General features: G+C 46.3%; 1 protein-coding gene and 1 long non-coding RNA gene across 2 annotated transcripts in view; one reads left to right on the forward strand and one right to left on the reverse strand.

Moving 5' to 3' along the window:
• Positions 1-13,229, forward strand: part of LOC309332571 — a 264,539-nt gene that overhangs the window by 112,835 nt on the left and 138,475 nt on the right. The window lies entirely within an intron of this gene.
• Positions 7,690-12,034, reverse strand: LOC309332697 (lysozyme C, milk isozyme-like). The gene is made up of 4 exons (XM_081845815.1): positions 11,865-12,034; positions 10,224-10,382; positions 8,887-8,968; positions 7,690-7,877 (listed from the first exon to the last, which is right to left on the reverse strand). The coding sequence occupies exons 1-4, from the start codon at positions 12,001-12,003 to the stop codon at positions 7,811-7,813; spliced, it is 447 nt and encodes a 148-aa protein (XP_081701941.1). The 5' UTR covers positions 12,004-12,034; the 3' UTR covers positions 7,690-7,810.

Raw genomic sequence — 13,229 nt, forward strand, 5'->3', positions numbered from 1 at the left:
TGGTGCTTCAGGTTAAGAACAGTTTCAGGTTAAGAACAGACCTCAGGAATGAATTAAGTACGTAACCAGTTTTTCCTCTCAACTATCAGTCCACATTCCATGAGTCCTTAATGGGCTTTTGGGCAGATCCCCTCCCTTTCTTTAGTTTTTCTTTTTTTAAAAGCAACAACAATAATAATGAAGTTTTGGTTTTACAAACAAGTTTGCCAATACTCCCTTCTAGTGTGTGGCTGTTTTGGATATCTAGGCTACGGCAACAATAGTTTTCAAGCTCATTTACAAATTTACAATTAAAAGAATAAAACAAAACATACATGCATATTCAAGGGATTAATGCAGATTTTATAAAGGCAACAACAATGGCCTGCTTCACACATCATGATGTATCATGACTTAGTGTTGTGTATGAACCCTGCCCAGTAGCTTAACTGCTGGTTGTTTTTACTGCCAACAAACCATGATTTGAAGCAATGCTTTGTTGCTGCCTTAACTCACGGTTTGTTAAACAAGCCATGGCTTAGCGTTATATGTGAACCAGGCTGTTGGAAACATAGAAGAGACAGAGCAAGCTTCCCCTCCACTTTTTTTGTCACATCCCCATTCTCAAGGAATGTGTTACACTGGCCTCCCAGAGTCCTCTTGCTCAGACTGTTCTATGTGTGGACTGTAGATTTCAATTCATATCCATTTCCCATTTAGCCATATTACATTTTTTATTGAAAGGCCTGTGTGTTCTTATACGTGTTTGGTGGACCTGTGAAAAAATCAAAAGCTTCTGGAACACAGTATATGACGAGCTTAAAAAAATGTTTAAGTATAACTCTATGAAAAATACAGAAGCTTGTCTCCTAGGGATAATGGACACAGGTATAGCAAGAAATCAGAAAATATTCCTCTATGCCACAGGTGTGGCAAGGATCCTAATTGCTAAAAACTGGAAAAAATGAAACTGTGCCAACAAAAAAGGAATGGCAAGACAAACTGTTAGAGTATATTGAGCTGGCTAGATTATCAGAGGCGATTAGGGATCACACTAGACAAGAGTTTCAAAAAGCATGGGGGAAATGCAGAGAATACTTCACAAAACAGTGCCCTGAAATTACATACCTGGACTTGTTTCGATTAATGTCTGCAGGAGACTTTGTGGATATTTAAATTATAATTAGAAAAATCTTAGTAATTCTTCATAAAGGAAACAGTTTATAAGAAGGAAATAAGGAGGCCAGATACAGGGTATTGTTTGTATTGTTGTTTGTTATGCTCACTGTATGTCATGTTCACATTTAATGAGGGTGGATTGTGTATTGGGGGGTGGGGGGGGTTATGTTATGTTGCAAATAAAATTCCAATAAAAAATATTTTAAAGAAAAAGAAAAGAAAGGCCTGTGTGTCTTCAGTATGATGCCCTATGTCAGCCTTTTCAAGTCTTGCTTACTGGAAGGCATCCAGGAGACTTTCTGTTGAGCATGTGAAGTCCATTATTTGTCATAATCCAAGTTTGCTTTAAGTTGGAGACATGATTTATTTATATTTCATTTCATTTCATTTCATTTCTATACTACCCTATACCCGAAGGTCTCAGGTTAAAGGCTTCCAGGAACACTGTTGTCCTGTGGAGAGGTGTTGATAGCATTGGTTGTTTCTTGGAAACTAAGGAGTTTCAAAGCTGCTCCTGACAGGATTAATTCAGACTGTTAGGAATAATGCTTCTCAGCTTCTATTCTAATGTACTTAGTCAACACAGATTGGTCAAAGGTTGCTTGGTTGACACATGGTGTCTACATTTATTGCTCAAGACTCTCCACTAATCACTGCTCTCTTGAGTCAATTGTTTGCTGCAGGCTCACTCTGGTAATTTTAATATGTAACCTGAAAGATGTGATTTTGCAATATCATGGGACCTTATATCTCAGTAAGAAATAGCTAGTTGTTGTTGTCATCACTTCTTTGAGGAAAAGCCTTCTGAACGAAGTAACCAAGTTCATTATCTGAAGTTTCTGTGTAAATCTGGGTTTAGGGGCAGGCAAGTCAAGTGACCACTTGAGATATTAGGTTCAGGGCTTTACCCAATTAAGTGGACAGGTGAGCCAACCCCAAGTCTGGTGACGATGTCTTGAAGATTGAGCGATGTTTCCTGAAAACGAGGACCTTGTTGAGCTCATAGCACAATGGAGCTGAGGTGGGGCCTCTGTCAATTGACACGTCGCCTTCTGTCTTGAAACCCCCCAAGTGGTAAGGCTACAGACAACCCGAGCGGCCAAACAGATGGACAAGAGGCCTTCTTTTGGAACCTCAGCTGCTTTTCGGTTCCTCTAACCAAATGAATCAAGATTAGTCTGGAACACATCTGAGCTAATTATAGGCTGGGGTGGCTGATTCTTACACACCTGGTCCACTGTTTATCTTAACTTGTTTTGTTAAAGGGCTTAAAAATACCTAACCGCAAACCACTTGTGACCATGTCTCTGTCTTCCGGGAACAGCAGAGTGGAGCTACCAAAGGACCTAAATAAATGGTTTCTGATCCTTAAACATGATGTTGGGCAATCTTCACCCAGTATGAATGGTCTTTATTCCAGTAGAGCTGATGAAGCTGGTTTCTCGGTTAGGGTAGCGTTACCAGATGTCCCTGTTTCCCGGGAACAGTCCCCGGATTTGCGAATAAGACCCCGGACAAATTCCATCCCTGGAATGTCCCCAGATTTCATCTAATGTCCCCGGGAAATGCAGCAGCGGCAGTCTCAGCAGCCCGGAGCAGTTGGCTCTTGCCGGCTTCAGGAGCTGCTCAGAAGTCCCCATATGATGGTGGTGCAGGGGCTCCAAGATGCAGCTGCCTCCACCTTCCCTGACCCCAGCAACTAAGCTGTGAAGGGAGGCTTCACGCTGCCTATCAGAGCTTGTGTGCAAGCAGGAGGGGGCAGGGATTTCTCAGTTAGGCAGAGGGAAGCCTCCCTTCCCAGCTGAGGGATCCCCGCCCCCTCCTGCTTGCACTGAAGTAGGAATGGGATTGGGGCTGCTCTGATGGGAAGGGAGGCATTGTGCCTCCTGAGAGATCCCTGCCCCCTCTTGCTTGCACGCAAGTAGGAGTTGGGATGGGGCTGCTCCGGAAGGCAGTGTGAAGCCTCCCTTCCCTGCTGAGGGATTCCCTCCCCCTCCTGCTTGCACGCAAGTAGGAGTTGGGATGGGGCTGCTCCGGAAGGCAGTGTGAAGCCTCCCTTCCCAGCTGAGGGATCCCCGCCCCCTCCTGCTTGCACGCAAGTAGGAGTTGGGATGGGGCTGCTCCGGAAGGCAGTGTGAAGCCTCCCTTCCCAGCTGAGGGATCCCCGCCCCCTCCTGCTTGCACGCAAGTAGGAGTTGGGATGGGGCTGCTCCGGAAGGCAGTGTGAAGCCTCCCTTCCCAGCTGAGGGATCCCCGCCCCCTCCTGCTTGCACGCAAGTAGGAGTTGGGATGGGGCTGCTCCGGAAGGCAGTGTGAAGCCTCCCTTCCCAGCTGAGGCATTCCCTCCCCCTCCTTCTTCCACACAAGTAGGAATGGGATTGGGGCTGCTCTGATGGGAAGGGAGGTATCACGCTGCCTGAGCCTCTCGGCCCTCCTCCGCCTTGCATGCCTGATCCACCGCACACTGCTTCCCACCCCCCACCCCCACCGAAGAACCAACAACTCAGACTGCCCGGCCCCATGGAGAAAAGAGATAGAAGTCTCAGAGGAAGAGGAAACATGGCAGTTGAGGTCAAGGCGGCAGCCGCCCCTCTGCCACCGCCATCGCTGTGTAGCAGGAACCCCCCCCCCCAATCATTCAGGTTGTACAAACTTCACACACACTCACACTCACACACTACATACGCTACGCTTCTGTTATAAATTCATAGAAAATCAAGCATACATCGGATATGCACTGTTCCACTTTTATTTTACTCCATGAAGGAAGGACTACAAAATGGGGAAGGTTTGATACAGGGCAGCCATAATCCCTTCAGCATACCAGCACATCCACAGGAGCCCTGCCCAGTTGCTATGCCAACCCTGATGGTCCTAGACAGAAGACAATCAAGATCACAAAGAACTTGCATATGGGAGTGGATTCAGCATGGGCTGGAACAAAGGACAATGATCAGATCTTCCCTCTGGGGGCAGGAAACTGCAAACTCCCCTCTGTCACCTGGAAAGTACTCATGGGGAGGGGGAAAGGGGGAATCAGCCAGGTGACAGGACACTCAGGTTACCACCACCACCCCTCCCTCAACCCCTCCTTTCTGTGATGTATGTATGATGTTTCTGGGAGTGGTCTTGATCTACAGGGTGGGAATTTCAAAAGTTTTTATAAGGCCTTGCACACCATTTTTCTGTGTCCTTTCTCTCTCCTGTAAGTGAGGGGAGCACCCTGTTGCAACAGTTCAATAAAGGCCAAGCCTACAGGCTGCTGTTTTGCTCCAAGGTATCCTGGTTGGTGTCTTTGTTTTTGTCCAAGGGAGCCCTCGGATTTTTCTGTTAACAGCTGCAGCATCAACATCCCGAATGTGTAGTAGTATGTATGTATGTTTGTTTAAAGTGTCTCCGGATTCATTGGAAAAAGTCTGGTAACCTTAGGTTAGGGTTGCATGTAACAACTCCCTTCTGTATCTTTAATTCAGATGTGGCCCTCCAGATGTACCTGACCTGCAGCTCGTGTCAGTCCTGGCCATTGGCCATGCTTGTTGGGGCTGATGAGACTCAGCTGGAGGACCAAAGGCTCCCTGCAGAGTAGTTTAATTCCGAATCCCTCTTCCCAGGGAAGTCTGGGAACTGTAGGTCTGTGAGGGGGAAAGAGTTTCCTAAGAATTCTTGGCACCTTTAACAAACTACAGTTCTGTGGACTCTTCAATGGAAGCCATGACTGTTTAAAGTACCATGGTACTGCTTTAAATGTCTAATGCCAATAGGGCCTATATTTCCTTCTCTCGCACCTTCAGTAGACTGGGACATTTTTCAGTTATAGCCCTAATTCTATCTGGGTGAACTTAGAGAAGAAGTCTCATCTTGCTCCTCATCTGTTAGTCTTGTAGGAAGCAATGGAACTATGTGTACCATTTGTTCCCTTCAGGATCACTCAGATGTTAAACGAGGGAACAGCACAGCCATAAAGGCATCTTCTTGCTAAGCAGTGACAAAACAGGGCAGGTATCAGAATGGAGGTACTCACTGGTCAATAGAGAGAGGAGGAGGAGGAGGAGGAGCATATGGCAGAGCTGGCAGAGAAAAGATAAATTACTCCAGTTGTTGACAAAGCTTTTCAAATGAATAAAAATAAAAGTTCACATATTAGTCATATTATTCCCCCACAACAAGTGAACTGCCTCACCTTAAAATTTAAATGTCAACTGAAAGCATCATGGTTCGCTAGTCAGGGGGGGGCATCACTTCCCTGAAGCAGAATTTCCCTCAACCAGTGGAGAGTGGAAATAAACAAGATTCTGGCACAGCCTCCTTAGCCCACCCAAGGGTGTCCATGTTAGCACTCTGTAAACTACCTTGAATTTCCGAAAGAGCAAGTTCCGTTTACTGACGCTCACTCATATGCCTACTTGTTTCCCCAGCCAAGCTGAGGGAAACATAAGCAAACGTAGCATGACCAAGAAAGCCAGGCTCTTCTTGTGTTCTTATGCGGTAAACCATCCTGTGATCCTCTGATGAAGGACAGTATAGAGCAGGCATCCCCAAACTCGGCCCTCCAGATGTTTTGGGACTACAACTCACATCATCCCTATCTAACAGAACCAGTGGTCAGGGATGCTGGGAATTGTAGTCTCAAAACATCTGGAGGGCCGAGGTCGAGGAAGCCTGTAATATGAGCAAAATATGGGTCAAGACAAAGTGTGGATGAGCCCTTGCTGCGTCTGTTGCTTTCACCTCTTATAATTTCCTATGCAGTTGGTGTAGCCTTTTTGACAACAGCTACCCAAAATTAGTTGTATGACACATCTTTCAATATGATGCCCCCTGTTCCTGTGGAGCTACACAAACTACTCCATCTAATTGCTTGTTGTGATGGGCTATCAGCTTCTGAACTCACTTCAGCCTTGACTCATTCAAGGGTTAATTCTGAGACCGAACTGAATTGAAATGGGGCACCTGGTGGGTCACTATGAAAACAGGATGCTGGACTAGATCGATCTTTGGCCTGATCCAGCTGAGCTCTTATGTCCTTACAAAGGAAAGTGAGCAACATACCAAGAAGAGGAGCCAGTGGCGTAGCGTGGGTTGTCAGCACCCGGGGCAAGGCAAGTAATTTGCGCCCCCTAACCCGTGGATTTGCGCCCCCTAACCCTGACCCCCAGATGTTGCGCCCGGTGCAGCCGGCCCCCCCTGCACCCCCCCATGCTACGCCACTGAGAGGAGCTCTTGAGACTCTTGTCTCTTAGGGTGGTTCTATAGGTTTGGCTGTTGCTCAAGATCTTGCCACTCAACTTGGCAGGAGGGTTCTTGAGATGGGGGCAGCAATCTTTGTCAACGTTTGGATGCTAGCCACCATTTTGAATCAAGATGGTTGACGAAAAAGTCACTTTGACACGACTTTGTCCAATTTTTGGCATAGGCTCTGTCACCTCTTGATATATCTTTGCCACACTGGGTTCCTGAGGTGGGGGTAGCAGACTTCATTGCCATTTCAATGCCAGGTGCCATTCTGAATCAATACGGCAGGCTAAAACATCACTTTGGTGTTACTTTGCCCCCCCCTTTTTCCACAGGTTAGCCCACCTCTTGAGATATCCTTGCCATGAAGGTTCCTGAGGTCAGGGTCTACATCAACATGTGGGTCTACATCAACATCTACCCGATGCAATTTTACATCTGGATGGTGGACCAAAATGTGACTTTTGTATTACTGCATCCATAGAATCATAGAACTGTAGAGTTGGAAGTTACCCTGAGGATAACTTTTGGGCATAGGTTTGGCAACCTCTTGAGATATTGTCGACAAACTTGGCATGAGGTTCCCACCATGGGGGGAAATGGTCTTTGTCAATATTTGGATGCTGGACACCATTGTAATTCAAGATGGTAGACTGAAATACGATTTTGGCATGACAGCCCCCCCCCTTTTTTGCATAGGTTTAGCTACCACTAAATATATCATTGCAAAACTCACCATGAGGCTTACCAAGGTCAGAGCAGTGGACTCTGTCACTGTCTGGATGCTGGGCACTATTTTGAATCAAGATGGAGGACTGAAACATCAATGCGGCATGACTTCACCTATGTTTTGGCATAGATTCGGCCTCTTGAGATTGTTCCCAAACTCAGCTGCTGGCCCTGGGGAAGGAAGGCCTTCTCTGTGGCATCTCCTAAGTTGTGGCATTATAGGTTTGAGCAAGGGCTGAAGACACAAACTTCTTTATCCTGGCATTTGGCCCACCCTATTCCTGTGGCTGTAATGTGTGTGTGCTTTTAATTCTGAGTTTTAAGTTGTTGTAACCTGCCATGGGACTTGCTGGTGGAAGGCAGGCAATAAATGCAAACACTAACAGCAACAATAATAACTTCTTAATAAACAAGTCATCTTCCAGGTAGTTCCTACAATCTTTCTGAGACATGCGTGAATAACCCAGGACTTCACCTGCCTAGGGCATCTTTGTAGTAACTCCTCCCAAGGTGCTCCCACCTAAAATGTAAGGATAGGTGCTGAACTGACATTATAAAACAGGTCTCCACTGTTTTTTAATGCATTTATTTCTGCGACTGAATTAGAACAATTTCTTGACAGGCTGAGACATAACTGAGGCTGGAGTCAGTTTTCTAGCATCCCTGCCGACACCAGGATATTGTGTTTTTTCTACAAGTCGCACCCTGCAACGTATTGAGACAGGTCCTGACCTTGGCAATGTAATCTCCATGCCACCCTGGAGGGGGAAATGAACAGATATGAAAAATGAAGTGTGCGTGCATTTTATCAGCTTCAAACACAGCTAGGTTGTCCGTTTTCTCCATTTGGATTGAAGCTGGCTGGGGGTGAGGGGAGAATGCATCAAAACACAGTTATATCACAACTGGATCAACATAGTTTGTGGCTACGGTTGTGTGCACACTGTTTCACAAACCAGTGGTGGGAATACTCTGGATACAGAGAAAACAGGAGTGTGCACAATGCTTCTGTTTTATCACTTGACTTGTTTCCTTATGCGAAACTTTCTTAACTAAAATAGATGTGTTAAATAACATATATTAATTAATATCATCTAACACAGGGGTTGTCAACCTGGTCCCTACTGCCTGCTAGTGGGCGTTTCATGAGTCTAAGTGGGCGGTAGGGGTTTCTATGGCACAAGCTGAATCCTCCTTCCATTGAGCACTGGTGGGTGGTAAGGAAATTTTACCATCAAGAAAGATGCATTAGTGGGCGGTAGGTATAAAAAGGCTGACTACCCCTGATCTAACAGATTGCCCTGGGCCCCCCTTGAAAAACTGAAGTGCAGCACATTTCATAGGCATGGCAACTTAGACTGTGTGCACATTAGTGGCTTGAAACAGAGTGATGTCGTTCCCCTGCTGTCTTCCAACTCACATTTTTACATTACACACCTGGGGGGGGCGGGGGTTTGGGGATGTCTTCATCCAAAGCTTGTTACCTGATTTGTTTCCCTGTACATTCAACCCCCACCCCAAGACTTCTGTTCAACTTCTATTCTGTTCATCTGCACATTTGCAATGACTGTCTCAAGTGGACCCACCTCAACTCAACCGTGGCTTCCCTTTTCAAATCAAACAGGAGTATTTCTAACATAATTGTGGCACCCTCATATTCCTCAGCTCAGAGAGAACTTGTGCTTCTGCAGTGATTGTGGTGTTTAGGGTGTCCCTCCACCTCTCACAAGGGAAAACCCTTCTCCCAACAGTTCATGGGCTTCTTACCAGGCACCCAGTCCGTTGGGCGAATTGTCAACGACAACCTTAGCGCAAGCCACGTCTACGGCGATGTTGTCCGTCAGCAGTTCTGCAAGGAAAGCAGATGCAATAGGTGCATGAAGCAGGGGTGTAGGAAGGGGGGGTGACCTACCACAGATGTCATCCCAGAGTGGGGCTGACAAAATCCCCCCTGGGCGGACTGTGCGATTGCCCCCAGGCAGATTGCCCCACCCCCTGGGTAGATCACTCTGCCCCCGGGTGCATGACATGTGCACCGTTCCAGGTGCCCAAGTGACTCTTCCAGGTGCCCCATCATGCCAGCTCCACTGCTGGCATGATGGGGCCTGTTGGGATATTATAGGCCTGGTGCAGTTTTGAAGGGACAAAAGAGATGTAAAAAGGGCCACACAATATTGCCTGATTCTCCCATAGTTGCAACCTTTTCTCCCTTCCCACCTGGCATGGCTCCTATGAGGCGGTCAGAAATACAACAGGTGTAGCTTCCTCCAGCATGGGAAAGCCATGATGGTGGGATGAAGCTCTATGTCAGGCATGGCCAAACTTGGCCCTCCAGATGTTTTGGGACTACAATCCCCATCATCCCTGACCACTGGTCCTGTTAGCTAGGGATGATGTGAATTGTAGTCCCAAAACATCTGGAGGGCCAAGTTTGGCCATGGCTGCTCTATGTGGAATTTCTGTCTATTTTGCAAATACTAAAGAAACAGGAGCTGCCTGGGAAAAACAACAACTAGTTGTCCTAGACTGACCCTCTGTCCATTAGCATGCAGCTTGAAATAGCCTTTTGTATCCAGAGGGTAAAAAATGGGGAACAGTCCCTATACACTTACTAATTCCAAGTCAAATAAATGTATCTTCTATGATCTGACTACACAATTTAATGTCCAAACAGACTACATGTGGAACTTGAAATCTCCTGGCTAGGAGGGCTGCAGTTCAGGTAGGAAGCTGGGGCTTTCCCAGGCAGCAGATACATCAACATATGAATAATCTGGTCAACCTAGACCGCTGAACCACAGCTATCTGACTTTTTCTCTTTGGGAGTGCAAATGCCACACCTGCAAAGAGCTGAAGCAGAATGTTCCAGGGTGAGGAAGGACAACCGATCCTTTCTGTCTCCCAGAAGCAATTGATGTGCTGTGCATCACAATTTAGATTGGGGTGGCCCTCCAGATGTCATTTGGTTCTAACTTCCATCAGCCCCGGCCAGCAAGACCAATGGTCTGGGATGGTGGAAATTGTAGACTATCAACATCTGGTGGGCCAAAGGTTCTCCATCTCTGAAAGAGGCAAATCTCCCTCCAGGAGAAGCCGATTCTCACCAGAGCATTGAATTCCGCATATGTTGGAACTTGGCTCGCTGGGACTCTGACACCAGTAACGGCTGTTGATCTGGAAGATGCCATAGTCAGCACTGCCGTCAGAGTCGTAGTGTATGGCCTGGGTATTGTAGCTGCTCTCATGACATGCTGTGCAGACCCCTGAGACAGAAGGCATGATACAGTCAGAACTAAGTGCGCAGATTCTGAGGAGGATGCCCCATTCTTCACACCCACACGTGTTTCGAAATCCTGCCTTATCCAACTGTCCAGTGAGTCCGAGCTGCGGACTTTGGTGGCAAAGGGGTGGAAGGAACAAGAACCCCCGACAATAACGGACTGGCATTATAAGCTACAAGAATTTGCTGAAATGGCGCAGTTAACAAATACCCTGAGAGGCAATTCAAAACAAAAAATTACGGAAAAGTGGGATCGATATAAAACATGTTCAAAAATACAGTAAAGGTTGGCTATCTATGCTAGCATTTGATTGACATTGGAGTGAGATTGAGTTGAGAAATACATTGAGAGCACATATTGATATAGGAATATATTAGATAATATGTAAAGAAACATACAATAATAAGAGTACATTTATTTGTAAAAAAGGAATATACAACGGGAAAGATAGGAAGTCTAGTGTGTTGGTATGTATATGATTTTGGGAGGGAAATGTTTCCCCCCTCCCTCTTTGTTCTTTCTTTCTTTTTTTGTTTCGTTTTCTTTCTAGGTATATAAAATTTTTATATAATTTTTGTATACATGTTGGAAATTATAGTATGTCCTGTAATGTAACATGACAGCATTTTCCAATGTAATATAAGAATGTTAACAAATAAATAAAATGCAAATTCAAAAATAAAAATAAAAAATCCAGCTGTCCAGTGAGTTTCTGGCTTCATCACATCCACCTCTACGCTGCAGCATTCCACTTCTCAGTATGTGGATGCACAAACCACATTCTTCACCCTGATTCATTCATTCACACACATCATTTACACCCTATTCCTGCAGCCCTATAAGGTAAAAAGGTAAAGGACCCCAGTCAAAGGTGACTATAGGGTGTGGCGCTCATCTTGCTTTCAGGCTGAGGGAGCCGGCGTTTGTCTGTAGACAGCTTCCTGGGTCATGTGGCCAGCATGACTAAACCGCATCTGCCCAACGGGACACCATGACAGAAACCAGAGCGCACGGAAACACAATTTACCTTCCCGCCAGAGCAGTACCTATTTATCTACTTGCACTGGTGTGCTTTCGAACTGCTAGATTGGCAGAAGCTGGGACAGAGCAACGGGAGCTCACCCCACCATGGGGATTTAAATCATCGACCATCCGATTGGCAAGCCCAAAGCCCCAAGGGCTCTGAGGTTTAAACCACAGAGCCACCCGCGTCCTATAGCAGCCCTATAGCAGGATGCAGCATAGCATGTTCCAAATTAGCTATAGAAATGCGGAGGGAGGACACCTTCCTCTCATAATTACAGCTACACACCTAGTCAGTCAGACCCAGAAGATTAAGCACTCTCCCGAGATGTAGTGCACAGCCACCTGCCGCCGCTGCCCCCTGCTGCCCCCCCACAGATAAATTCTGTCTTTTCATAATGCTTGCCTAGCCAATACCCAGATGTCCCCCAATGGACTTACAGTTGGCCAGGCTATAGCCAGCGTAACCATCTAAGCCCAACTGCTGGAGCCTCTGAGCCAGCTCACAGCGGCCATAGATCATGCCTTCTCCTGTGATGAGGAGACCAGCAAGGAAGGGCAGCAGACAAAGAGCCTTCATCGTTGTAGTGCAGGAGGTCAAGGTAGATGGTGAGGGTGTCACGCCTGCTTTTATATGGGCTCTTGGGCACTCCTCTGGAAAGCAGCCAAGGTCTGCATGATGTTGCCAGACCCTTGCGGACGTTCAGCCTGACCTTGTTTAGCTAATCTGCATGTGTGTGTCAACAAGAAGAAGGGGACATGACTCTTTGTGTCCCACTCCCTGTGGCGGAGGGCTGAGAGCTGTAGCTCCAGTATCCAAGTTGTATTACTAGATTTTTTTAAAAAAAGTATTGCTATACTATATTTGATAAATTCACAATCTAATCAATTTAATTCCTGTATTCGAATTTTTACTTTAGTGTACAAATAGGGTAATTTATGAGAACTTTCTATGATTGGTATTCAGCTAAATTTTACTCAGCGGAGACCCGCTGAAATTAATGGACCTAATGGGCCATATTCAAGGATTTATTTTTTTTGCACTAGTGCAGAAGTGTAGAAACTTTTTGACTCCATGGGCCAGAGCCTGATCAGATCAGCTTCACAAGGGAAAGGCAGGTGGGTGGGGAAGTCTGACCTGCTGGGAGCTTGAGGGCCCCATTCCTGCCTCTCTCCACCTGACAGGCTTTGTAAGAATTGCTGCTGCTGCTGCTGCTGCTGCCACCCAGCAAGGACTGAGGTATTTGGGGGATAATTTTGTTTGGAGTTTTTGTTGTTATTGATATTAATTTTTTGGATCTTTATTTTTATGTGGAAATTGTTCAGTTTGGTTATGTAGTTTTTGATGTGTTTTGTTTATTTTTATGACTACTTTGCTATCTTTGTAATTATGTAAATCTTTTCACATCGTAAGCTGCCTTGAGTATTAACTGTGGAAAAAAGGTAAAGGGACCCCTGACCATTAGGTCCAGTCATGGCCAACTCTGGGGTTGTGGCGCCCATCTCGCTTTATTGGCTGAGGGAGCCGGCGTACAGCTTCCGGGTCATGTGGCCAGCATGACTAAGCTGCTTCTGGCGAACCAGAGCAATGCACGGAAATGCCGTTTATCTTCCCGCCAGAGCGGTACCTATTTATCTACTTGCACTTTGACGTGCTTTCGAACTGCTAGGTTGGCAGGAGCAGGGACCGAGCAACGGGAGCTCACCCCGTCGTGGGGATTCGAACTGCTGACCTTCTGATTGGCAAGCCCTAGGCTCTGTGGTTTAACCCACAGCACCACCCGCATCCCCTAACTGTGGAAAGGT

This window comes from Podarcis erhardii (genome assembly GCF_964252035.2).
Source record: "Podarcis erhardii genome assembly, chromosome: 17".
In the NCBI taxonomy this organism is placed as follows: Eukaryota; Metazoa; Chordata; class Lepidosauria; order Squamata; family Lacertidae; genus Podarcis; species Podarcis erhardii.